The following is a 21,990-nucleotide window of genomic DNA, read 5'->3' on the forward strand; positions in this document are numbered from 1 at the left end:
TAATCCCTGTCGAACGCTTCCTAAGAATCGATAAAGAGTGGGTGCAACTAAGATCTAAACTCCGCGCAATGTTCTAAAATGACCCGTAGAGTGTAAATGTGGTAAATGCAGAAGGATCCGGAGCGGAAACAAGCCTGTTCTCTGTCGATCAAGATTTTGAGATGTTTTTTGATGGATGTCCGGATTATTTTAGCTATTATCTTTACAACGGCAGTGAGCTCGCAGATATCCCTCCAATTGTCGCACTCAAAATGAGTGCCCTTCTTTGGAAACTTAACGATCCACCCCTTTCTTCCACTCTCTGGGAAAGGTCTCGGATTCCGAAGATTTCTGTACGAGTGGAAGTAGTAGATCTGAGTGCAGTCTTAAGCCCCAACTCACAGGATGAGCTATAAGACGGGCGGAGGGAAAATGACCTTAAGGCCATCCTTTGTGTATTTGGACACAAGACCATAGGCAGGATAATATTTACACTTTGTGAATTGAAGGACACGATAGTTAAACCGAGAGAGACCAAAGCTTTAACGCGGGGTAGGGCGCCTAAGTTGTCCTTCATCTTGTAGGTATCCAGAAATACAGATCAAAGATAAGCAGACGTAGTAGCAGTTGACAATGTTTGACATTACGTAAGGGTCTTCTCTCCCAGATCAAACAAATCCTTCCATCGAAGTACTCAATCAGTTTAATCCACAACTTCACATTCCACCTAAAGTCCCATCGATCATATCACAAGTAAACAATCAAACACTTGTTACAATTACTGAAACCTGTTCAATAAACTCCATTCATAATTTCAGAAACGGGATAGGCGTTGCACTGGCTAACGAGTGTAATTCAATTCTAATCATAACATGTGCACCTCAACTCCCGCGACCATAAGGATACCCAGCGCGTTTTGAGAGATATCATAAAGGCACCAAGATAGTTACAGTGACACAAGTGCCACTACAATTTATCATACAACAATGAAGCACAATTTGGCCCACTTTGTTCGTATCGAGTGTTTGTTGGTTTTCCACCAAACGAAGTGGTCCTTTTGTCGATTCTACACTCTTTATTAACGAAATATCGCAACAACCCCTTTCATAGGCATCCCAACCTCTCGGTAAGGCATACTCTCCTTGCCTCCTTCTCTGCTCGGGGGTTGTCAAAGAGCAACCAGGGTTGCGTAGTAGATTGCAGTTTCTTTACTGCAAGGATATAATTTCGAGTGTCTGACCCTGTCGAAAGTATTTTTTTTTTTCGAGTTTGAACGTCGAATGTGCAAATTAATGAGGGGGTTGAAATGTTTTGTTCCCGGCCCTGCATTATTTATGATTATGCCTCTTTATAGCCTCTCGTGCAGCTCACCGATGCTGATGTTTGTAAAATTTGCTTCTCCTCCAAATGTTTAGGCAAAAAGTTAGATGCTTATGAAGGACATAGGGCAAGGACATGATGAAGGGATTGAAAGGGACAATGCAATGCCGGGCAAAAGTTGAAGTTTGTTCAGGAGGATGTTTGTTTGATGGATGGTTACCGATGATGGGCTTTTGTTATCTCTTTTACTGTTTGATTGAATTTATTCGGACCGGAGACGCAATGAATGAGGACTCTTTTATTATATTGTACACGAGAGACAACTGTTCGATTTTTTCAAGAAATTGTAAGGGGAAAGGAATATCATGGACATATTATTGAGCTAGAAATTGTTTCCGAGTTATCACAATCTCTGCAGTTGCCGGATTTTACCTAATACTAGCACAGTGCCAAGCGTTTAGGCTCGGACGATCCTACCTACTTAAAAACCAAAGGGGCACCGGTGGTGGTGGCCGGTGGTAGGTCAGTGGGAGAATCCGTCGAGTACTCCCCGCAACATCGAGCACGTATGCAGAATGGTACTTCTGCATGGTTTGAACCAGACTGTGCGAAAGTCCCAGGACATCAAGGGAAGCCGGGAGGGATTTAGGTAGGATTTCCCGAGCCAATGGCTCATAATTCACCTTCTTCTCCACGTATTTCCGTTCAATGTTGCTGTTATGGGGGTAGCAACATCAATAATATACGCGGAGCGACCCGTCTTGTCAACTAACAGTACGTCAGGCTTGTTGTGTTGAGTGTGGCGATCAGTCAGAACTTGCCGGTCCCAATACATGCTGTAAGCAGAACTATCAAGTACTGGTTGCGGCCCATATCGGTAAACCGGGCATGTTCCCGTGATCACCCCATGCTTGTATGCAAGGTTTTGATGGATAACCTTACATACAGCATTATGCCTGGTGATGAATTGCACCGGTGCCATAACAGTACAGCCAGAATTGAGATGGTCCAACGTCTCTAACGCCGAACCACACATTCTGCACTGGTCGTTCTCTACCCGTTCTTTCATGATGAGCTTTTTATAAGCTCGGGTGGCAACCACGCCGTCCTGAATGGCACACATGAACCCCTGCGTCTCAGCAAAGAGCTCCCCAGCACACAGCCATCTATTCGACAAATGCAAATCGACAAATGGCTGCCAAAGACAATTCACGTGTTTACCGTGCATTGCCTTCAACTTCCATTCATCGATCCGCTCTTGGTCCGACTTCACCCCACTCAGAGGATTGAAAGATCGATCCTTCAAGTTAAGTGGAGTCAGTCCACAGTCTGCCTTACAGACAGTCGCATGCAAGGGACTCGCCTGCTCTTTGCTGTAAAAATACCGCCACGTCAACCACGCCTCTACCTCCGATGTCACGAGGCAGGTTTATCCGCTCCACGACAGACTTTGGGTGATGCATTCGGAATTTGAACATAGTTGTCCGTATCCGCTGCTGGACGTTTTCCAGATCGGTCTTCGTCCATGGCAATATTCCGAATGCATAAGCCAGTGAAGGGATAGCGAATACATTCAACGCGCTTATTTTATTCTTCCCCTAGAGATGCGATTCAGCACCAGCTTTACACGTCACGGGAATTCGGACAGCAGAGCATCCTTCAACTCGAGCATCGGTCCCTTGCAGAATCCCTAGGTACTTGTAGAAGTCTGTCTCGGTCATAGCTTCGATGGAGGTCACCAATGCTATGTCCGGCATGCGGCTCGTGATGACCTTTGCGGATGGCTTGGATTCGACACTTGTCTAATCCAAACTCCATCCGAATATCACGGCTGAACATGTCTATTATTCGCAACAGACTTCTAAGATGGTTGTCAGTACCAGTATACAGCTTGATGTCATCTAGGCACGTAGGCCATACTTTATTGCAAAACCATGTCCTCTAGCATCATTCAATAGCCATGAAAGGGGGTTCAGTGCTATACAAAACCAAAGGAGACTCGACGAATCCCCCTGGAAGATGCCCCTTCGTATACAGATGGGCTTTGGGGTATTAGCACCCTCAGATGTACGCACCGATAAGGTGGTATGCCACCCTTCCATGACTGTCACCAAAAACTTTATTAGTTTCGGATCAATGCGATACAGATGCAGGATATTGATTAGCCAGGTATGCGGAACGCTATCAAAAGCCTTGGCATAATCGATATAGCAACTGAAGAGGTTTCATTGGCCTCTAGTTGCTTGTCCTACAACTACCGAGTCGATAATGAGTTGCTCTTTGCAACCCCTTGACCCAACTCAGCAACCCTTCTCGTCCTCGGACAGAATGTTGTTGGTCACGAGGTGCCCATTGATCCTTCCACTAATAATGGACGTGATGAATTTGTAGAGGGTTGGTAAGCAAGTGATCGGTCTTGTGTCTGCGGGGTCCTGCACCGTGTCCTTCTTAGGGATAATGTAGATAATCCCCGCAGTGAGGAAAGGTGGAAATTCCTCCGACCGACTCATGGCCTCATTTATACTGCGTGCCAATTGACTGTGTACGCTGATAAATTTCTTATACCAGAAATTCTGCACCCGATCCAGACTTGGGCCTCTCCAGTTCTTCGAGCTGTTTATGGCTCGTCGGACTTCCTCTTCGGTAACATCCGCAAAATTCATGTCAGGTGTATTGGCATGGCGGGTGGCTTCGGCGGTGATCCACTCAGCATGCTCAGCATGATGGACCCTCAAACTCCACCCCAATACTCTTTTATCATCGAGAACTGTATTGTCTGGACGCTCTGTTAGGATTCGTTGAGAGATCTGAAAAAGCTCCGCTGGTTCCTCGCGTATGTTACATTCTGGACACGTCTGGAATAACTTTCGCCATACCGTCGTAACCGACTGCATATGACAGAAAGTTTCTGTTTTATTGTGTCCACAATTTCAACAACGGGTGTCTCACAGGGGATGGCATAGTTCCGGTAAACCCTCTGCACTTTATTTCTCACCCGTCGGCTGGCATTGCCAGTGCTGATCTGAATCAGCCTAGCAATGTCCTGTCTTAGTGAGTCCCGCCGACGTTCCAGACGAATTTTCCATGGTGGATCTCTTTTGTCACTCAAACCAATAACACGAAAGCGAATCTTCTGACCGTGCAATCTGATAGCTGCAACTGCACCACAATACACAAGTGATTGTAGTTGCAGCAGCGACATATCAGCACACAGTCGAGATGCAATCTCATCATTGATTTGAGATAGAATTCCCGGAGTTGCTGGAGATGCATAGAGCCTGGGAATATCTGGTCTATGCAAAAGATCCATATCCGAGAATTTTACACGCGCTCTTTGGAATTCGTCCTGAACCTCAGCGGAAACCGGTGGAGAAGAGTGCTTCGGCGAGTACTGAAACTGTTACCTGCAGTGCGGCGTGGTGTTGTTGATGCCGTCGCCTCTGCCCCCATCGACTTTCGGTCACTAGTTTCTCCGATGACTTCAAGTCGATGGTGACCGGGATTGTGTCGCTGCGAGTAATAAAGCGGTATTGGTCTGCGGCTCGCTGCAGAATCACGTGCGCGAATTGCGGGAAACGCTCGACGAATCTCTGGTGCAACAAGGGGCGGTTAGATGTTGTACCTGCCCCCGCGGTTATTTCGTAGTAGGAGCGGATGATGAAGACGTTCATTTCTTCAATCCATTTCATCCGCTTCCTACGCGAACCTGCTGAAGTGGTCGCCACAGATTGTGGCGAAACAGTTGTAGCAGGCCGAGCTACGCTCCTGGTCGTCGTGGCGCCTAGACGTCGAACTGCCCCACGACTAGCGGTTTCGACGCCATGCTGTCCATTACGAGAGCCCAACCCAGTCACCAAGTCAGACGACTCCCGCCGGTTATCCGTACCCGACCTCAAATTTCTCCTTCTTCTCATTTTTGATGGTGCATTTTATCCCTAGCTGTCAGGTGTTGAGATAGCTTCCTTAGTGACTAATCTGCAAGACTGCAAAGTTCCTGCACTTTCCTCACCTACCCCCTGAGACGCTGCGATGGCGTACAGCCATTCAAACTGAAGCTATCCATCCCTCCTCCTTTCACAACCGGGCTTGGGACCCGCTTCGGCTTATTATTAATTAGTAAAATGACCACATTCTGTTTCCATTGCCGTTGATACCATGGTGATAGTTACGACGACTGCAATAACCAATAAGACCGATCCCTAAGTATGAAAGGAAATTATTAGTTACATTTGTGAGTCCTTAGCAGCAATCTCCCTACCAACGCCTTATGATATTCAGGATAACAAAAAAGGACTACGTATTCCAATATATATGAACCGCCACATATCTTAGATATTTAAATCTCAAGCAATTGCCACGGGTCACATTTTTCTTTCTGATGTCAGAAATTTCGTCCTTGCATGGAGAGAGTAGGAATACATTTAGATGCAAATTGTCATCTTCACTCTGTCCCTTGATATTTCTCAGCAGTTCCTTGTATGGAATTTTTCGTTTCTTCCTTCAAAGTCACTTACACACCAAACTTTGGCTCATTTCTAAGTAAGCAATGAATGTATCTATCTCAAGAGGACTTGAAGTTTTTGCATTCTACTCGCTATTAGCGCAGAGATTATTCCCAAATGAGGTATTTCGCTGGCAAACTTTTTAAAGTAAAATATACAAAGTTCGCGACTATCAGCGAATGAAAAAAGTGATATTATCTAAACGTTGCTTTTTCATGACAACCAAGCTTAGGTGGGGCTAATACTGATCTAGCCTAAAGTTGAATTGGGGATGCAAGAAATTTTTCTCACGTTACACATGCACATGCACATAGTAATGGATACTTTGGCGCGCCTAAATCAAAATCATTTAGATAATTCTTTCTTAGATTAAATTGAATTATGTCGACACGTGCTGACGAAGTAACAGTTGCCTCAGTGCAAAAAGATTGAACTAAAAAGTTAAGCCGTTTCAAAAGAACAAGTGGTTAAATCGACTACATACTAAGTCGACTCTTCACCACTCACAAAGGTCACCAAGCCGAGTAAGAGTTTGGAACCTTACAATAACTGAAAACTGGCAAAGGAGGAAGCAGCAAGACTTGCAGCGAAGATCCTGTCAGGAACATGCTGACGGCAGTCGCCAGTGGCAGTTCGACACCAGATTCAATAGCTCTTACCCTAGCTGCACGTCGGGACACACAAAGAGTTCTCGAAGCCATTGATAGCTCTCTGCCAACGTCGATGGGGTGATGTGAGCTTACCTCTGCCAATGCGATAATCCCTTTGGAACCCTGGTCAGATAGTCTGTATTGAACCGATGGTAGTAGACCGCTGATTCGTCCTTGAGTTCCGGATTCAGTTAAGCGAAGTTCAGCTCTCAGAGAACTCGGTTTGGGTCAAGAAGACTACATACAGAAGGAACTAACCGAGCTTCCAGGAAGCACGTATATATGCGGGTTGGGTAGCGTGGTAGCTAGCTGGCGCATGGGTCAATGACTCCTAAATAGTTTTCTTGTGTATGTCTCCCTATTGCATGCATCACATACACGACACTAATACCAGAAAAAAGAATGCGGGGACTTTTTCACGCGTAAGTGATTGAAGAACGTAGAAAATGCGCAATGCTTTCCTTTCATCACACAAATACAAACAATGCAACGGGTGGCAAATCTCCTGCGTATTGTCTCCTTGTCCCCGAGAGTATACACATTCCTGACTATTGCGGCCTAGTACAGGATGCGCTAAAGTGCAAAAATAATAAAATTGAGGAGGTAGTAGGGAAATCCGTCGCTCACCGTAACGCCCCGCGAAGGAGGCAATAAAGCTGAAACACTCGGCAAGATGGGATACGTATGGCCAAATAAAAAACAAGTTCCTCAAAGTAATTCGCTGTTGGTCCGAACTAGGCAACTCAAATACCATGCAGTGCTTTTGTTGCGGAAGAAAGCCCAAAGGAATTCGCTCAAACTGGGCGGATGGATTTAGGCATGAGCTGAGTGACTATCTTTGCTAGGCGGACTAATGAAACTAGAATAACTTCTGGATAGCATTTAATTCTGCAGGCGGAGGTTGAACAGCACAGAAGACTCAAGAACAAAACAAAGACAACGGAATGCAAATAATTCCTCAAAGCGATCAGGAGGAAAAAACGGAAAGAAGAAAACGCGTCTGCAGGAGACTTCATTTAAGCAGTTTCAAAGCCTAAAAAAGGCCAACAAAGACAGCACGCCGCACCGTTAGAAACCCGTCTGCCAAAACTCGAGGAGGATACGAATTGTAAAGCACGCAAGGTAAGGTGAGGAAAGTAAGGGGATTAGACCATCGATTCTGCCACGACAAGTCCTCAGCGAGATTCGCTATAAGATTAAGTCCGAAGATAATGGAGCGGAAGCGTCCTCTATACGGAAAACGAAGGGTGGCAGACTCCTCATTCCTTTACGTGCAAAGAAGACAAACAAGAGCAAAAGGCACGCGGTGGTCAGGAGGCGCATGGGAGGGAAGCCTCTGACTTTTATTCTGAACCTTACGTGCTCTCTGGAAATCTGATATCTTGACTGTCTTACACAAAAAGTCGAAGCCGAAGGAGTATCAAGCGCGAATGCGTTACCAATGTCTGGAGAGACTTCGAACAATATGCCTCCTTGACAACAGGCAAATCGGATAGTATTTAGGGTGATAATGCGGATAGTCCCCATCAAGGCTTACAAATGCTTAGATTATGGGCAGACGTATAAAACATGCGGCAGATCTGACAACAGGTTAGTGTGCAGCACGAAGGTCACACACGCAAGGTAAGGTGAGGAAAGTAAATGGATTAGACCATCGATTCTGCCAAGACAAGTCCTCAACGGGATTCTCTATAAGATCAAGTCAAAAGATAGTGGAGCCGAAATGTCTTCCATACGGAAAATGGACTTTGGGATCAATTACGTGCAAAAGAAGACAAACAAGAGTAGAATTCGCGCGATGGTCAGGGGGCGCTTGAGTATTGAGAGTATATAGTCTTTAGGGTGGAACTAGTAAGGGATAGGACGCGGCTTACGTGATCCTCATCCTACAGATTAACGTACACTATAGTGCAGCCGCACACGAGTTGCTACTTCAGTTTGCTGCGGAGGTAAAAGTTGTTCTGGTGTTTATCAGCAAACAGTACCGGAACAAGGATCCAGTTTCATAGCATCTCAACATATCGGGTACGGCTGCTATTTGAATCTGAGACGAAACCCAACATCGGTTCTTTCTGAAAGCAGAAATTTGGCTAGATTCGGTGTTTAAGGAACAAGTTTCTTAGTATTTATCTAACACCGATTGACACGATGGCGATTTTTCGAATCAGGATTGATGTTCTGGATGGGACCATTTGAGAAAGGGAGTGGCGGATCCTGTTTGGGAGTGGCTCAAGACCAGGGTACTTGAATGGAACATGTTTCACCGAGACTCTAAGGGGAAAATGATTCTGAAAATGATGGAAACGTTCCGGGCCCAACCTTAGAAGGAAGCATCCCAAACGTAACCTCTGGTGCCGTCAATAGACAGAGTTCTAGAAGACTGATTGGCAATTTAAATTAGTTTTATTTTGCGGTGTGTGCCACCACTGTGCGTAGAACGTCGCGAAGGTAAAGCGATTCATTGAGGCTGAGTCAGGCTGCGGACACTGGGTAAACCATTCTTTGGGGACCTCAGTGAGATTTCTGGTTGCAGGGTCGGAGAGCTGCTTTCCTTCGTGAATGCTACGGACTGGCTCTGAAGATCCGATCCAGCTGGACTCCGCTTCCCTGTTCCTATAACAACAGTCACGGTCTTAGGAGTTTGTGGCATCAAAACGGCGCACCAAAGCGCTAATTGGGCTCCTCGGAGCGGCCACTGATACCTACCTACCATTGAAACTTTTTAAACAAGCAACGATGCGCTGAGGACACTTCGTAAGGTGGAGGTGTTTTAGCTGACAATGTCGTAAATTCAGTGATGAACCCGATAACCCGATATGCCCCGAAGAACACTCAGCCGTAATAAGCCTCCAATATATTAGCGGACGGAGGAAATTGCCGACGTGCGGAAGAAGTGTCATAAGCTCCGCCCTTTAGCAAAAGGTTTAAACACTGGAGGAGGCATGCAATACAATGACAGAGCACAGATCAGCGAAAAAGAGCCATGCCAACTAGATACGCAAAAACAAGGCTCGCTTCTGGCAGGACTTAGTTAACGAGGTGAATGAGGATCCACGATGATTAATCACCTGAAAAATCGGGGCTTACTTAATGCCGAACAAAAGAACCGCATTGTACGGGCATTATTCTCTATCTATGTTGATGACCATAGCGCCGGAGATTGCCCACTTTTCTTCATGAAAGCGCCTGAAAAGAAAATTTTCAACTGTTTTCCTATGAAAAACAAGATGGTACCCCGACAGAGGTACGTAAACTGGTTTTTCACAACCGACCAGACCTTCTGGTCAGCGAATTCAACGTTTGACAGCAGAAAGTTATTTTTCATTGCCGTTGCAAGTAGCAAGGTTTGCCCTGATTAGCAAAAGGAAAGAAAATACTGAGCTGCCGTCTCCATACCGGGGACTTATCCTCAAGGCAGTTGAGGAGAAAGCAGGATGATCCCCGGCGGATGGCGTTATGAGGATGGTGAATCCAATTCATCGATCTGAGACCACAGACGCCAGTCTCGACGGGTAGTGCTTTTCGTAACGCTTGTTGTTAGAAATGGTTTTAATTCCGCATGATAGATCTGTTAGGCAGACGAAAAATCTAATCTAATCTAAGAGACTGTCCCCTTTTCTTTGAGACCCTAGTGCTGGACCTCCAAAACGTTTTTGGTCGATTATGTACGGACTATTGAACAGAAGCTAAGGAGACTTGGTATATGCGACGGGTAAGCGGATGGATGACTACTTATCCAACTTCTAAGTGAGCATGCAACTTTTCAGTCCTACCTGCACAAGGTTGGGAAGGCACGGTCCCCCGGGTGTGAGGAATATTTGTGCAAGGTAGAATGGGATTCGTCATCAACTTAATGCAGATACCGGGGAGCATCTTATTTACAATGCTGTTAGAGGGATGCTGAGGAACGCTGACATATGGAGCAGTATTTCGCATTTAGAAGATCAAGCTCGACTGGTGAAACTAACAATTCACCTCCAGCTCTCCCCTCACGTTCCTGAAACGCATTCTTTGATTTGAAAGCTTTCTAAGCCGGAAGAAGGAGAGGGGCTAGCACAAAATAATATCAAATGGTTCCAGGCTAGTTCTCTGATAATGGGGAGGCTTTAAGTTGGTGGTACAATAGCGTATTGTTGTAGGAGTCAAAACGTTTTGGCCTTTCTTCCCCAGGACGAATTTTAAGAGATAATCAAGCAATAGAACCCACGGAAACAATAGGACTTCATACAATATAGTCGAGTTCTGAAATGAGATTGAGGTCTTTAATCATGACATTGGAAAAGGTAGAATTTGTTCAGCTAAGTTTCCACAGGATGTTCCTAACTTTTATTAACACTTTTTTACGAGGAATCATTAGTGTATTTTGCCCTATCCCAATTTTGATTGAAGGAATAAATAAGTATTTTGGTGGACGGTTGTATACGGGTTGTTAGGGAGCTGAAGTGATGACATCTTAAAAGAGGGCGACAATGTTGTAATACAGGAAGTATTACATCCTAGTTATCCACAACAGCCAGATTACTACAAGAACTAGATGGCCAAGAATAATTGAAGGAAAATTTTTGTGTTTTTAGAAGGCTCTGTAAACAATACACTACCAGAAAACCAGGAATTATGGCGATTTAGGGGTTTACAGCAACCAGATAAACATAGCTCCAAGTCAAGTATTTAAATTAGTTTTATGGGCAGTATGAGCAGTCTACAGTGTGGTCAACGAAACTGAAAAATTTAGTGCGAATCCTATCAGTGTTAAAAAAAACTATGAAAGTCGAAATAATGCTTTCCATGAGGTGTTAACCAAATTAATTCATAAAATATTGACAGCAAGTTAGTAGGATGTGATTTAATACCAAAAAGTTTACCATTCCTGGGGATGGAGAGAGTGCCTCCTTGACTGCATAATTGACGATCTTCTTTTGACTTGCCTTTTCTTAAATTTTCCTTAGCGGTTTGTTCAACAACTTGCTATTCTTCACAGGTAAACACCATTATTCTCACGTTTAAAATTATTACCGTAAATCGAGGAAGGAACAGGCTTGAGAAAGGATGGTAGTGTATAAGTAAAAAAATGTTGTTTTGAGGATTGATGGATCCTAAGTCATCAATTAATCCTCAAATAATTTTTTTTCAGTTTTCGCCAAGCTTTGGCCCAAAGTTTTGAATGATTTAAGCTCAATATATTGACAGATTTATGCTCAATATAATTCGTAGTCATGTCATGTTTTGCGAATTATATAAAGTGAGCATTTTATATCTGCGAACTGTCTGACGAGTTGTCTCTGTCCTGGTACGAAACCGTGAAGTTGTCTTCGCTTTTAATTTTTTTAGATTTTATAAAACATTTATTTTATAATTTGTGGTTTTCTATGCCACGGCAATGGTTGAAATTTTCACGTAACTTCAGATAGTCAATTAGAGAAAATACAAATTTTCAGGAGCTTATTTGACTCCATTTTTCTAGTTTTGATGGAATGGCAAAGTATGTCACTTTGAAGCTATTTCACTAATAGTACTCATTCGCCTCATTACGAACGGTGATGCCTATGACTGTCAGGCCCCGTATATTTTCTCTTTTTAAATTCTTATATAAATGTGCCTAGAGAGAACATCTTATTGCAGAATATATTTTGCTAACTATATTTATCACTACTGCGGAAGATACTCAGGTAGAGTAGAATACAATATCTTTGTAAAGCGCATTCTCTCTGAACTATATATATAATTCTGGAAAATAAATAAAACCTCCTCTAGCCAATGAAAACCAAGAGATATTCATTTGGTTGAGTATGAATCTCATTCACTGGTCAATAGCGGAGTTAAGTTGGGAGCTTATCGAACTCCGGCCTCCAACCAGCCAGCAGAATTAATGGAGCATTCTTACATAGGCACCATATACACGTACTCGTCCTGGCCTGCATCTTGGTTGTACATAGCGTGTGAAATGTCTCGAAAAACCACTTAAATTCCAACTTGATCTGCGACTTGAATTTCATTCCATAATATAGTCGCATTCTGATCAGTTGCGCCCATATCGTCGCACAATTTCCTGGGAAGCACTGCCATACCGACATGAACAACAAGTTATTCCCACAGATAAGCTCTCTTATCACTCTTGGGTATCGCCCAGCCACATGCTAGCTTCCAATGAGACGACTCAGAAACTCGTTTTTGAAATGGCGCACATTAGGAAGTCTCAGACTGGTCTGCCCAATGACAGGGTTGCGTTTTGGTTTGAGAGGGACTGTTCCATTGAAGTCAGTGCCCAACTTGGTGCGGAACGCCTTAAGAGCGCCACTCATACACTCTCAAGAAGTTCCCTGGGATCTGCTTCCACGAAACTGGTTTCCATGTGCGCATATCAAATACAAAGCCAAAGACCGCATGCCTCTTTTTGGGAGTAGAGAATGACTAGGTGTAGGTTTGCATCACACTGGAATGACAGCAACAAAACACACGAGTCCCTGAAGAGGGTGAGCACTGTGGGCAGGATTCCGGCGCGTGTATTCCCAACGTGTTTCATGTATTTGTCCCGTACTCTGAATCCTTGCGAAGGATATGCACTCGCCGCACTTGTAGTGAAACACATGTGTATTCGTGGGGGTGGAATGGTCTCAACAGGGTAATGCATGCTAACAAGGAATGTTCAGTAGTTGAGCTCGGAATACGACGGTGTTGTGCGTGTATCAACCCTCATTCGTTGAAGGTGTGTTGTATGTTGTTGCATGCACAGGACATCTTCGATGTGCTAAGGGAGAGGCATTTCGTGTGGAATACAAGGATGCCAGTGTAGTGTGTCTGACGGTGTGTCACGCTGGCACATAAGGAGTAACCAGTGCTCAGTAGTCACAAGAGGCTCGCGGAACGGTCTCTGAGCAGAGGCTTCTCCGCGCGACCGTGTGTCTGACCCCCGATAGCTTCCTTGGCATAGAGTTGATGGTGATGATGATGACGGCTATGTGACCGGAGCCCGAGCCACCAGAGTCATAGCCGCAGCCGTTGCAGAAGTAGCGGTAACATAACGAGTGGCGGTAGTGTCTCTAGCGTGTTCCATGTGGCGGGATTCAGTTGGGGTTTGACAGTCACTCGGGACGAACGTTCGATTCCAACTTGAATTCTCCGTGGGTATAACGGCCAACAAACAAGAAGTCAATTGATGATCTCTAGAGTAACACGCGGGAAATAGTAATGGTAGAGGAAACTGGTCTAAATAATCTCTTGTGAGTGATAACATTCCATTGCTTCCATCGAATAATCGTGTTTGTGTCGTGCTATGTTGCTTTAAATTTTACAATTGTATTTTTGAAATTTTAACATATCAAACGCGTTTCAAAAAAGTGTTAATCATATTAATGACCTATAGTTGAGTAATAAGGACTCGGTCAGGACGTTCAATTCACTCATCAACTAGTGACTTGTTACCGGTTTAAACTTGATTATTGTGACTAATCCTTGGTTTGAAGTTGAATGACATTTTTCGTAGTCATAAATACGCAGTCTGAGAAATAAATAATCGAGCGTGTGATATAAATTAGAAAAAAAAACTGCATTTTCATATTCCGAGTGAGATTTCAAACAGCCTCACGCTGCGATCAGACGAACCAGTGCCGGGCTTTAGCTCGGCTTCTCCATGGCCTACTCTCGAGCTAGAATGGGGTCGAAAGCTGTATCCAACGACAGGACCTCGCTCGGCGAGCGGTTTGATGTTCGGACTCCCGCCTACCGGTGCCGATCTCAATCAACCGCGAGGCCCAATGACATCCCTGAAAGAAGAACCCTTAGGTGCTCGGGCCTGGATGCAACCCGCTGATCAAACAAAGTAAGTTACATATCTCTAAGATGATAATTACTTTTTTTTATATTTTAATTTTTCCAAATAATCGTATTGAGAGAGAGGGTCAAGTAGTGAACAATTGATGTGTCCTAGAAACTTTTCCAGAAAGAAACTTTCTTATAACTGAAAAAAATACCATCTGAACGTCGTTTTTGGAGAACTTAAACAGAACCCGGTGGACCCCGTTTAACTGCAATACATCACTGAATTTATTTCCATTTCAACGGGGCTATCCGGAACATCTTGTTTTGTATACTACAACGGAGCGAGTGTCATCCTCTCAAAGTCTTATATTGTTCAACTTTTACTTCTCAAACTCCCCAAATCGCTCTCATTTCGCCTTATAAGACATACCAGCAGAGAAGGTTTCCTTTTGCAGTTCCTCCTTTCTGATCTCCCAAGTATAAGATGAAGAAAGTTAAGTTAAAACTCCGTTGAAGAGCAAACAAAGATTTCCCTGTGTACTCATCCGATTTTCGCTTGTCGCTTTCCCTTAGAGGCAATCACTACTAGTTTGAAAGAAAACCCAACAACAGCTTTTCCCTTGAAAAGATGACAACAAACATCCCCAAGAAGCTTTCGTTCGTCCTTACACTTTCCTTTTGACTTGACTCCTTTTAGTATTTCAGTTTGAGTGGTTTGGCGAAGAGAGCGTTGGAACGCATTTGTATCTTTGTTACTTTTTGTAGTATGTTTGGCGGCGGCAGTGCGTAGATATCGTATCTTTTAACGGACCTACTGACCAAAGTTCTATGGAATGTATCGAAGTTTGATCGATCTGTGAAATTCATAGGAATTGAATATAAAGTGTTTGTTTGTGATTAAGAACTTGAGAAGAAGCAATTGCGGAAACACATGTGCGATTTACTGGTGGTTTCGTCATCTTCAAAACTTTTGTTTCACATAAGATATAATGTTTATCACGTAAGTTGGAAATCTGGATATGTGTTGCCGTGCATTTGGTGTTAATTGGTCGTGAGATGGGTCTAATGGCTTGAAATTGTCCAGTTTTAAGGAGTCAAAAAGCCTTGCCTAAAATGTCTGTGGAAAAATATTAACTATGTGGAACCTAGCGGGCACTGAGGGCTTATATGAACACTATCGAACTCTAATTCTAAAATTCTCAACATCCTTTTCTGATTACAATTTTCAGGCGCGTAAAATTTTTGGTAAATTCCGAACTATTATTCCAGAATTGATGCCAAGTCAAAAGTGCAATTAGCCCCGAGTTTCTATGATAACTCCAAAGTTACCTCAGGCTATCCCGACTATCTTTTAATTGTTACTTTGAGATTGGTTAGGCGATTGGCTAAAAAGGATTCTTTATTAACGTCACAACTAAAATTTCCTGATGGAATTTGGAAATTGTGAGAATTAGAGGCTTTCTATAAATGCCTTACTTTTGAAAAAAATATCCCGCTCGATGAAGATGTTAGATAGACTTCGTTAACGCATTGAAAATATCAAGAAATTTCTAATAACTTACCTATAATTAAGGGTACCCCATACTCCCTCCCTATTTTTCATAATTCCTTGGTTTAATTCTAATTTTCTAAAATTTTCTTGGCCCTTGCAAAAATTTTTCTAATCCTTCGTTATGTTAGCAAAATTGTACCCACTAAATATCTCATCCAGAAGGACTTGCTCTTATCCTTGGGTGTGTGGCATTCAATTTCTCCGACTGTCTCAAAAAATATTTATGGAAATAGATACACTTACAGAGAATGCATTGACAAGAAGTAACAAACACCCTATTCTATTGTTTCGAACTGAAATTTGTGGCTAAAGGTACAAGTCACATAAATATCATGTGATTAATGCTGAACAGCAAAACTATTCCTGCAAGCGCTTCCAGCAGAAACTTGAGGAATAAACAAATAAGGGTTGTATGCAAATATATGTTCAATAAGTTATGTTTTGTTCAATGCAGATAGTACTTGTAATAATGTCATAAACTGAATATTATCATTGTCAGTATTGATATCAACTATTTGTCATAGGACAATGGTTACGCTGTGGCTTTTGCAGTATTTTGAGGAAAAATAATTTAAATAAATTTACTAGAAAAGGGAAAGGGGAAATAAAGTATTCATTTATTTCTATAAAAGCCAGATTCCCGGTTGAAAGGTACCGCAAGGTCGTCCTATCGCTCTCTATAGTTCTGAGTGTTGGCTGACTATAAAAAAACAATGAACGGCGTCTTGCAATGGAGACGAAAATCTTCTGTTGGACTAGTGGCGCGACACTTTTCGATCATATCTGAAATGATGATATCCGCGATCGATATGGAGTTGCACCCATATGGTCACGTAATTAGCCCTAACGAAAATTCACTTGGCAAGATTTATCTGAACATCGAAGTCGATGGTAAACGAGCAAAAGGTCGGCCGGAATAATGGTGGTTTGATACACTGGATGGGAATTTAAAAGCTTCACGACTGCATCCAGATCAGTCATTTGATATAAACAAATGGCGGAACCATTGACAACCAGCCGACCCGACTTATGAACGGGACAAAGGGTGAAGAAAAAGAAGGCATTTAATCTTAAACAATTCCAACTTAAATAGCGATATTTTCACCTTAATTTAATTTGGTTTCTCGGGTTGGGAATAAATATTATATTTTATTAAAAATGGGGTAGTGAAAATGCACGGAAATATGAAGAAAGGGACTAAAAGTTCATGACCATGACTTTCATTTCAAATAACTACCTAGTTTTTACAAATGGCGCCCAATGTGGGTCGAAATAATCGCTGGGTTCTATGTAATTGAACCTTTGGCAGATTCTTATTCCGGCTCCCAATTACGTTTTCTTGTCTCAGAGAGAAATACATCAGTATTTCCCGCTTGTTCCCAGCTAGGCTCCACGTGCCCTTGACTTTTTTTTTCAATCTTTGAGTTACATGTCCTTTTCCCGTGAAGTAAGTGTTCCTAAACTTTAATCCTCGCCCTCCATGGTTCTGAGTGTTGGCCAACTATAAAAGACAATGAACGGACTCTTGCGAAGATGTTGCGTTGGACTAGTGGCGTGACACGGCGTGATCATATCAGAAATGAGGATGTCTGCGATCGATATAGGGTTGCACTATTCGTGGAAAAGTTGCGAGAGAGGCGCCTAACTACTCTACCTGGTGAAGCCAATCTTCAACAACAAATTCTGAAAAATATTTCAATATTTTTAAAATACATCGTTTCTGTTCCTCAGCAACAATCAACTTACTCAAATATTTTTAAATTTTGGAATTATCTTTTATTCTAAAAGATATTTTTACCGAGCTACTGATAGGTTGGTTGGTTGAGCGTCTCGATGAGGTTACATTGGGTTTGAATCGCGTTTTTTTGTGGCGTCTTTGTGTTTATTCCGCTACGGTAGGCTGACCACTTGCACAGCAGTGGGATTGGGATGATAATCAAACTGTGAAATGATAACTTAGTGGAAATGAAATGTTAAAAAATTACAAAAGAAAAGCAAAGACTGTGCGTACACCGTATGCTCCACAACAAACATCGATAGTTGCTTGAAGGCCTTAATAAACCCATATTCCATAAAAATACTTGCTTAATTAGGTTTTTAGCTGCAAAATGAGTAAAATTGTTTAGGAATGAATTCACTCAAAATTAAAAGGAAAAAAAAATATGTAATATAACTCGGATACAATAGCTCCAAAATTATCTTGCAGAAAACCTTTTATCCCCCCCTCCTTTTTTTGTAACTGTCTTTTCAATTTCAGATTCTTTTTGTAAAAAGGTTCTATAAAACCAAAAATTTGGAATTTCAAAAACCAGTTGTCTGAACAAAATAGTCTTTTTAAATATTTACGGTTGTATTAAGTATTCAATTGAAAATAATAGTAGTAAAGATTCATTGATAAGAAAAAGATAAGATAAACATTCGTTGAAACCTAAGACGAATTTTCCTAAGTGACGCTCGATATTTCAACCTTTACCTTCCTTGCATTTATCGCCCAAACCAGGATTATAATTTTACCTTACTAAATCGAATAACTAAATTAAAATTGCGGAAAAAAACAATGGAATAAAAATAAGAAATTATCAACCGCTGGTAGTGTAAAAATTTGAGCCCAATCAGTTGAACAAAATTTTAGTTGTGCTTAGATGTTCCCACCAATTGAAAGAATGTGGGTTTGAGAAAAATGCCTTTAAAATTTTCGTTTTGTATGCACACAAGCATAGTTAATGCTCTTTTATTTGCTTTAATTTGGTAGATACTTTGAATTTCGGTTTGACATTTCTGCAGTATACTCCCAACATATTCTCCTTTCAAAATATATATAAAAAAAATCAATTCCTGGAAACCGCCACATAGGAAACCTTAAGGGATTATATCTGTTTGGAATTTTTTCTTCACTTTTTTTATCTATTTTATTCATAAAATATCCTTAGATTCATAATTAATAGCGATCTTATATAAAATCAGCGGAGAAATATTTTTAAAATTAGTTTCTCTGTATTAACTCCTAAAAAAGTAACATTTAAATCACAAAACGCTCATTTTTCAACATAATAAAGGGAATGGATGCAACATTAGGTCACCGAGAAAGGAGCTGTTAGGGCAGTTATATGATGCTGGGATAGCTGAGTGACGTTGAAAATGTTTTATGAATCGAAACTGAACTGAATGAAAACTTTCTCAAATCGAAATATAATCTTATTTGGAAAAGTTGTAGCGTTTTTAAACTTTAAACGCGTTTTTCGCGAAACCCACGTTTTCAAAATCGGCGAGCAGTAGAACTCAAAGAGTTTTCATTCGATCGGCTTGAAAATTTAATTGTATCTTTTTCATTTGATTATCTAGTGAAGGAAATACGGTTTTAGCAATTGATAAAGAGTAGTTTTTTAAATAGTTTTTTAAGCCATTTTTTTTTTGTCGAAAAACAGTTTTGTTCCAAGCAACACCACCTTTTGAAAAAAAAATCTAAAATTATAATTGCGTGCACTGGCTATACTCATGTAGTTCATGAAAAAATTTTAATATGCGCCTAGATGGGGGTCCAAGGGAGTTATACTGCTCGCCGCGAAGGGGTTCCAAAAAATCTTGCTTTGTTTATACAGACCTAAAGCGGTAATTTTGTAAAAATTTGTCAACAATCAATTTTTTCTTACTCCTGGAGGGTTAAATTATAATTTAAAAATGCTCACAGAAAAATAATCAAAAACCCCTTTTTAAGGCGCTCCAAACAGATATACCAGTAACCCCTTAAGAGGGGAAACAACTTTAGCAGACTTACTTTCACGTATCTTTTTCTTGGGATTTCTTTTATTGAGAAGAATAAATTAGAACTCAATCAAATTTTGACCTTATATTGGTCATATTTCGGACAATTTTGGCTTTAAATAATTTAAAACAACAAAAATAACGAAGTTACGCGGTATTAGTTCGCTGAAGTTCGTAACCAAAGTTCTCTTATTGGGGGACCTGTAGGGACTCCAATTTTTTTCTGAAACCAAATACATGTTAATTTTACATTACTAACTGAGGATATCCACAGTCGACATGGGATTTCACCGATCGGTATTGTCACGCAACTGGCACCAAAGAGAATTCACTTGTCAAGACGGATCTGAACATCGAAACCGATGATAAGCGATCAAAAGACCAGTCGAAACAACAATATTGGATCATATCTTTGATAAATTTTGTAGGGAATGATACCTCCAAACCTTATAATGATCGAATCATTACTTTTTGAGGTAGAATTTTTGGAAATGACATTTGTCACGTCATTTTGAGAAAACGCATCTGAACAAAAATTGTTTAAAAATTCCCCGGTTTGTAACAAACCCAAATACACTTGTACAAGGGGCCGACCCCAAGGATTTATAAGTACGCTATTTATATAGCGCTACACGATAAGGCATTTACTACCTGAGCCTAAGCCTGTACCTAATAATCGCTAATCGCTTCTACGCCCATAAAATCTAAGGGAACGCGAATTTCACCTTTGAAATTTCTACAGCACATTCGAGGATAGCTAAGCTAACGATCTATTCAATGAAAAAAAAAATCAATTCTGAAAAACTCCTAATGTGGTTTCCCTCTTAAATCGGGTGGTGCATCCGTTTCACTGTTACAACAATCGCATTCCACGGTATATCCAATTCCATTCTGTACCTTACAAAATTTCCCAACGAGGGAGTCCTTTAGCCAAGTTTCGAGGTTTCTGCATAAACTTTGAACTATGGGGCAATGAAAAAATAGTGTTTTGCATCTCCTGTTGCACCTTTGCGTTTAGTTTTTTAAAATGCCGAATAAAAGTTTTTATTGCTCATATACCGTCATTTCGAGGACCAGTTGTCCTCCTCAGTGAGTTTTTATAATGGAAGCCATAGAAGGCTATTATGCTCCATAGCAGTGGACTGAGAACTGACTCTTATGGAACACTTGCCGTTAGTATATAAATAGTTTCGCTCCTACAAAATAATGCGATTCCATCCCGCAGAATTCATCCGGAGCTTTCCTGGTTAGCTCAATAACTATTTAAGTACATCAACCATTGACCGAGGTTCCCGGGAATCAAACCACTAATTATTAGATATTTATAACCGGTTAAAGTTTCCGACACGAGATATTTGTCTACAGAATGAAGCCTACTTCATGTAATATTGTCGCTAAGTTACTTCAGTAGATAATCTGCCTTAACTTTGCCTATAATATCAGCGTAGCTCATGTGCCCTCTTCTACTTTTATCCTCTCTGCTTCGTCTCGGTCCTTTTTTGATTTAGTAATGTCCAACTTGAGCTTGGATCCCTTTCACAGCCTTTGGTAGGGGACTATTCTTTTTTTTTCTTTTGAGCCTGGTGATTTAATCATCAACGGCTTATGTGACACGCGATTCTTGTTTTGGTTTCGAAGGACCCATCGATAGCGGGTCTCAACCAGACCACTTCTCCATAACAAAGTTGGCAGTGTTCGAGATGCTCTCTCCATCGTCGTCTCCTTTGGCAATATTGAATAAACCTTACGAAGTTCTTTGCGGGTTTTATTATAGCAGTCCGGGATTGATGATGACGTTTTGCGAAATAGTTCATAGTTGACGTATTCCATAAGCTGTACAGCCAACCCAACCCAATAAGCTCCTTCATTCTGGTTGAGAGTCGCACCCGTATTGTCAACATCAAATGCTCACATGCGAATCAGCTTGTCTCGCTTTCACTAACGCGGGTTTCTCCTTCTGCATCGTCGGCCGCATTAGCTTCGCTTAAGGTAGACCTCTTCCTTTGGCAATTTTTCAGTGACACTAGTAAAGGAAGTGGAAGACCCGCCGGAAACCGCATCTCCATATCCTTCCATACTCCGATGTTACTCTAGCTCATTCTCCTGCTTGTGTGCTTGCATATTTATAAAAACTGACTGTCTGTCTGCCTCATTGCAACTCTGTCTGCCCATTCATCTCTCTGTCTGTCTGTCTGTCTGTGAAACGACCTTTTCTCTCTCTATTGTCACGAAATTTGGTGGGCAAGCTGGAACTATAAATCCCCATGGATGTAGAGAGTTTCATCTTTGCACGTTAATTTTAAAGGGGTCAAACTTTTTTCCTTGGATATAGTCATGTGCATCAAAGGAAAGGTGCACGGTTGGAAGCAGGTGTTAATTTTGACCTCAGTCTTAAAGCAGCTGAGTACGGGGGTTGGAAAATGGTTTGTTAATATATATTCCTATTTGACAGAAACTGCTTAGTTACCTT

The 21,990-nt window shown here is 41.7% G+C and overlaps 2 protein-coding genes across 4 annotated transcripts in view; both read left to right on the forward strand.

The window, feature by feature from the left end:
* LOC119656208 (piggyBac transposable element-derived protein 4-like) overlaps window positions 1-879 on the forward strand; it is a 123,984-nt gene extending 123,105 nt beyond the window's left edge. Inside the window, exon 4 of the mRNA XM_038062599.1 lies at window positions 798-879. Within this exon, the coding sequence (XP_037918527.1) occupies window positions 798-879 (82 nt within the window). The remainder of the gene's footprint in view (window positions 1-797) is intronic.
* Window positions 880-13,328: 12,449 nt separating this feature from the next.
* Window positions 13,329-21,990, forward strand: part of LOC119654874 (transcription factor collier) — a 177,982-nt gene continuing 169,320 nt past the window's right edge. For all 3 annotated transcript variants that reach the window (XM_038060469.1, XM_038060471.1, XM_038060470.1), the window contains exon 1: window positions 13,329-14,267. In XM_038060469.1, coding sequence (XP_037916397.1) covers window positions 14,152-14,267 — 116 coding nt within the window. In that variant the 5' untranslated portion in view covers window positions 13,329-14,151. The remainder of the gene's footprint in view (window positions 14,268-21,990) is intronic.

The sequence above is a fragment of the Hermetia illucens genome, chromosome 4, assembly GCF_905115235.1.
Source record: "Hermetia illucens chromosome 4, iHerIll2.2.curated.20191125, whole genome shotgun sequence".
Lineage (NCBI taxonomy): Eukaryota > Metazoa > Arthropoda > Insecta > Diptera > Stratiomyidae > Hermetia > Hermetia illucens.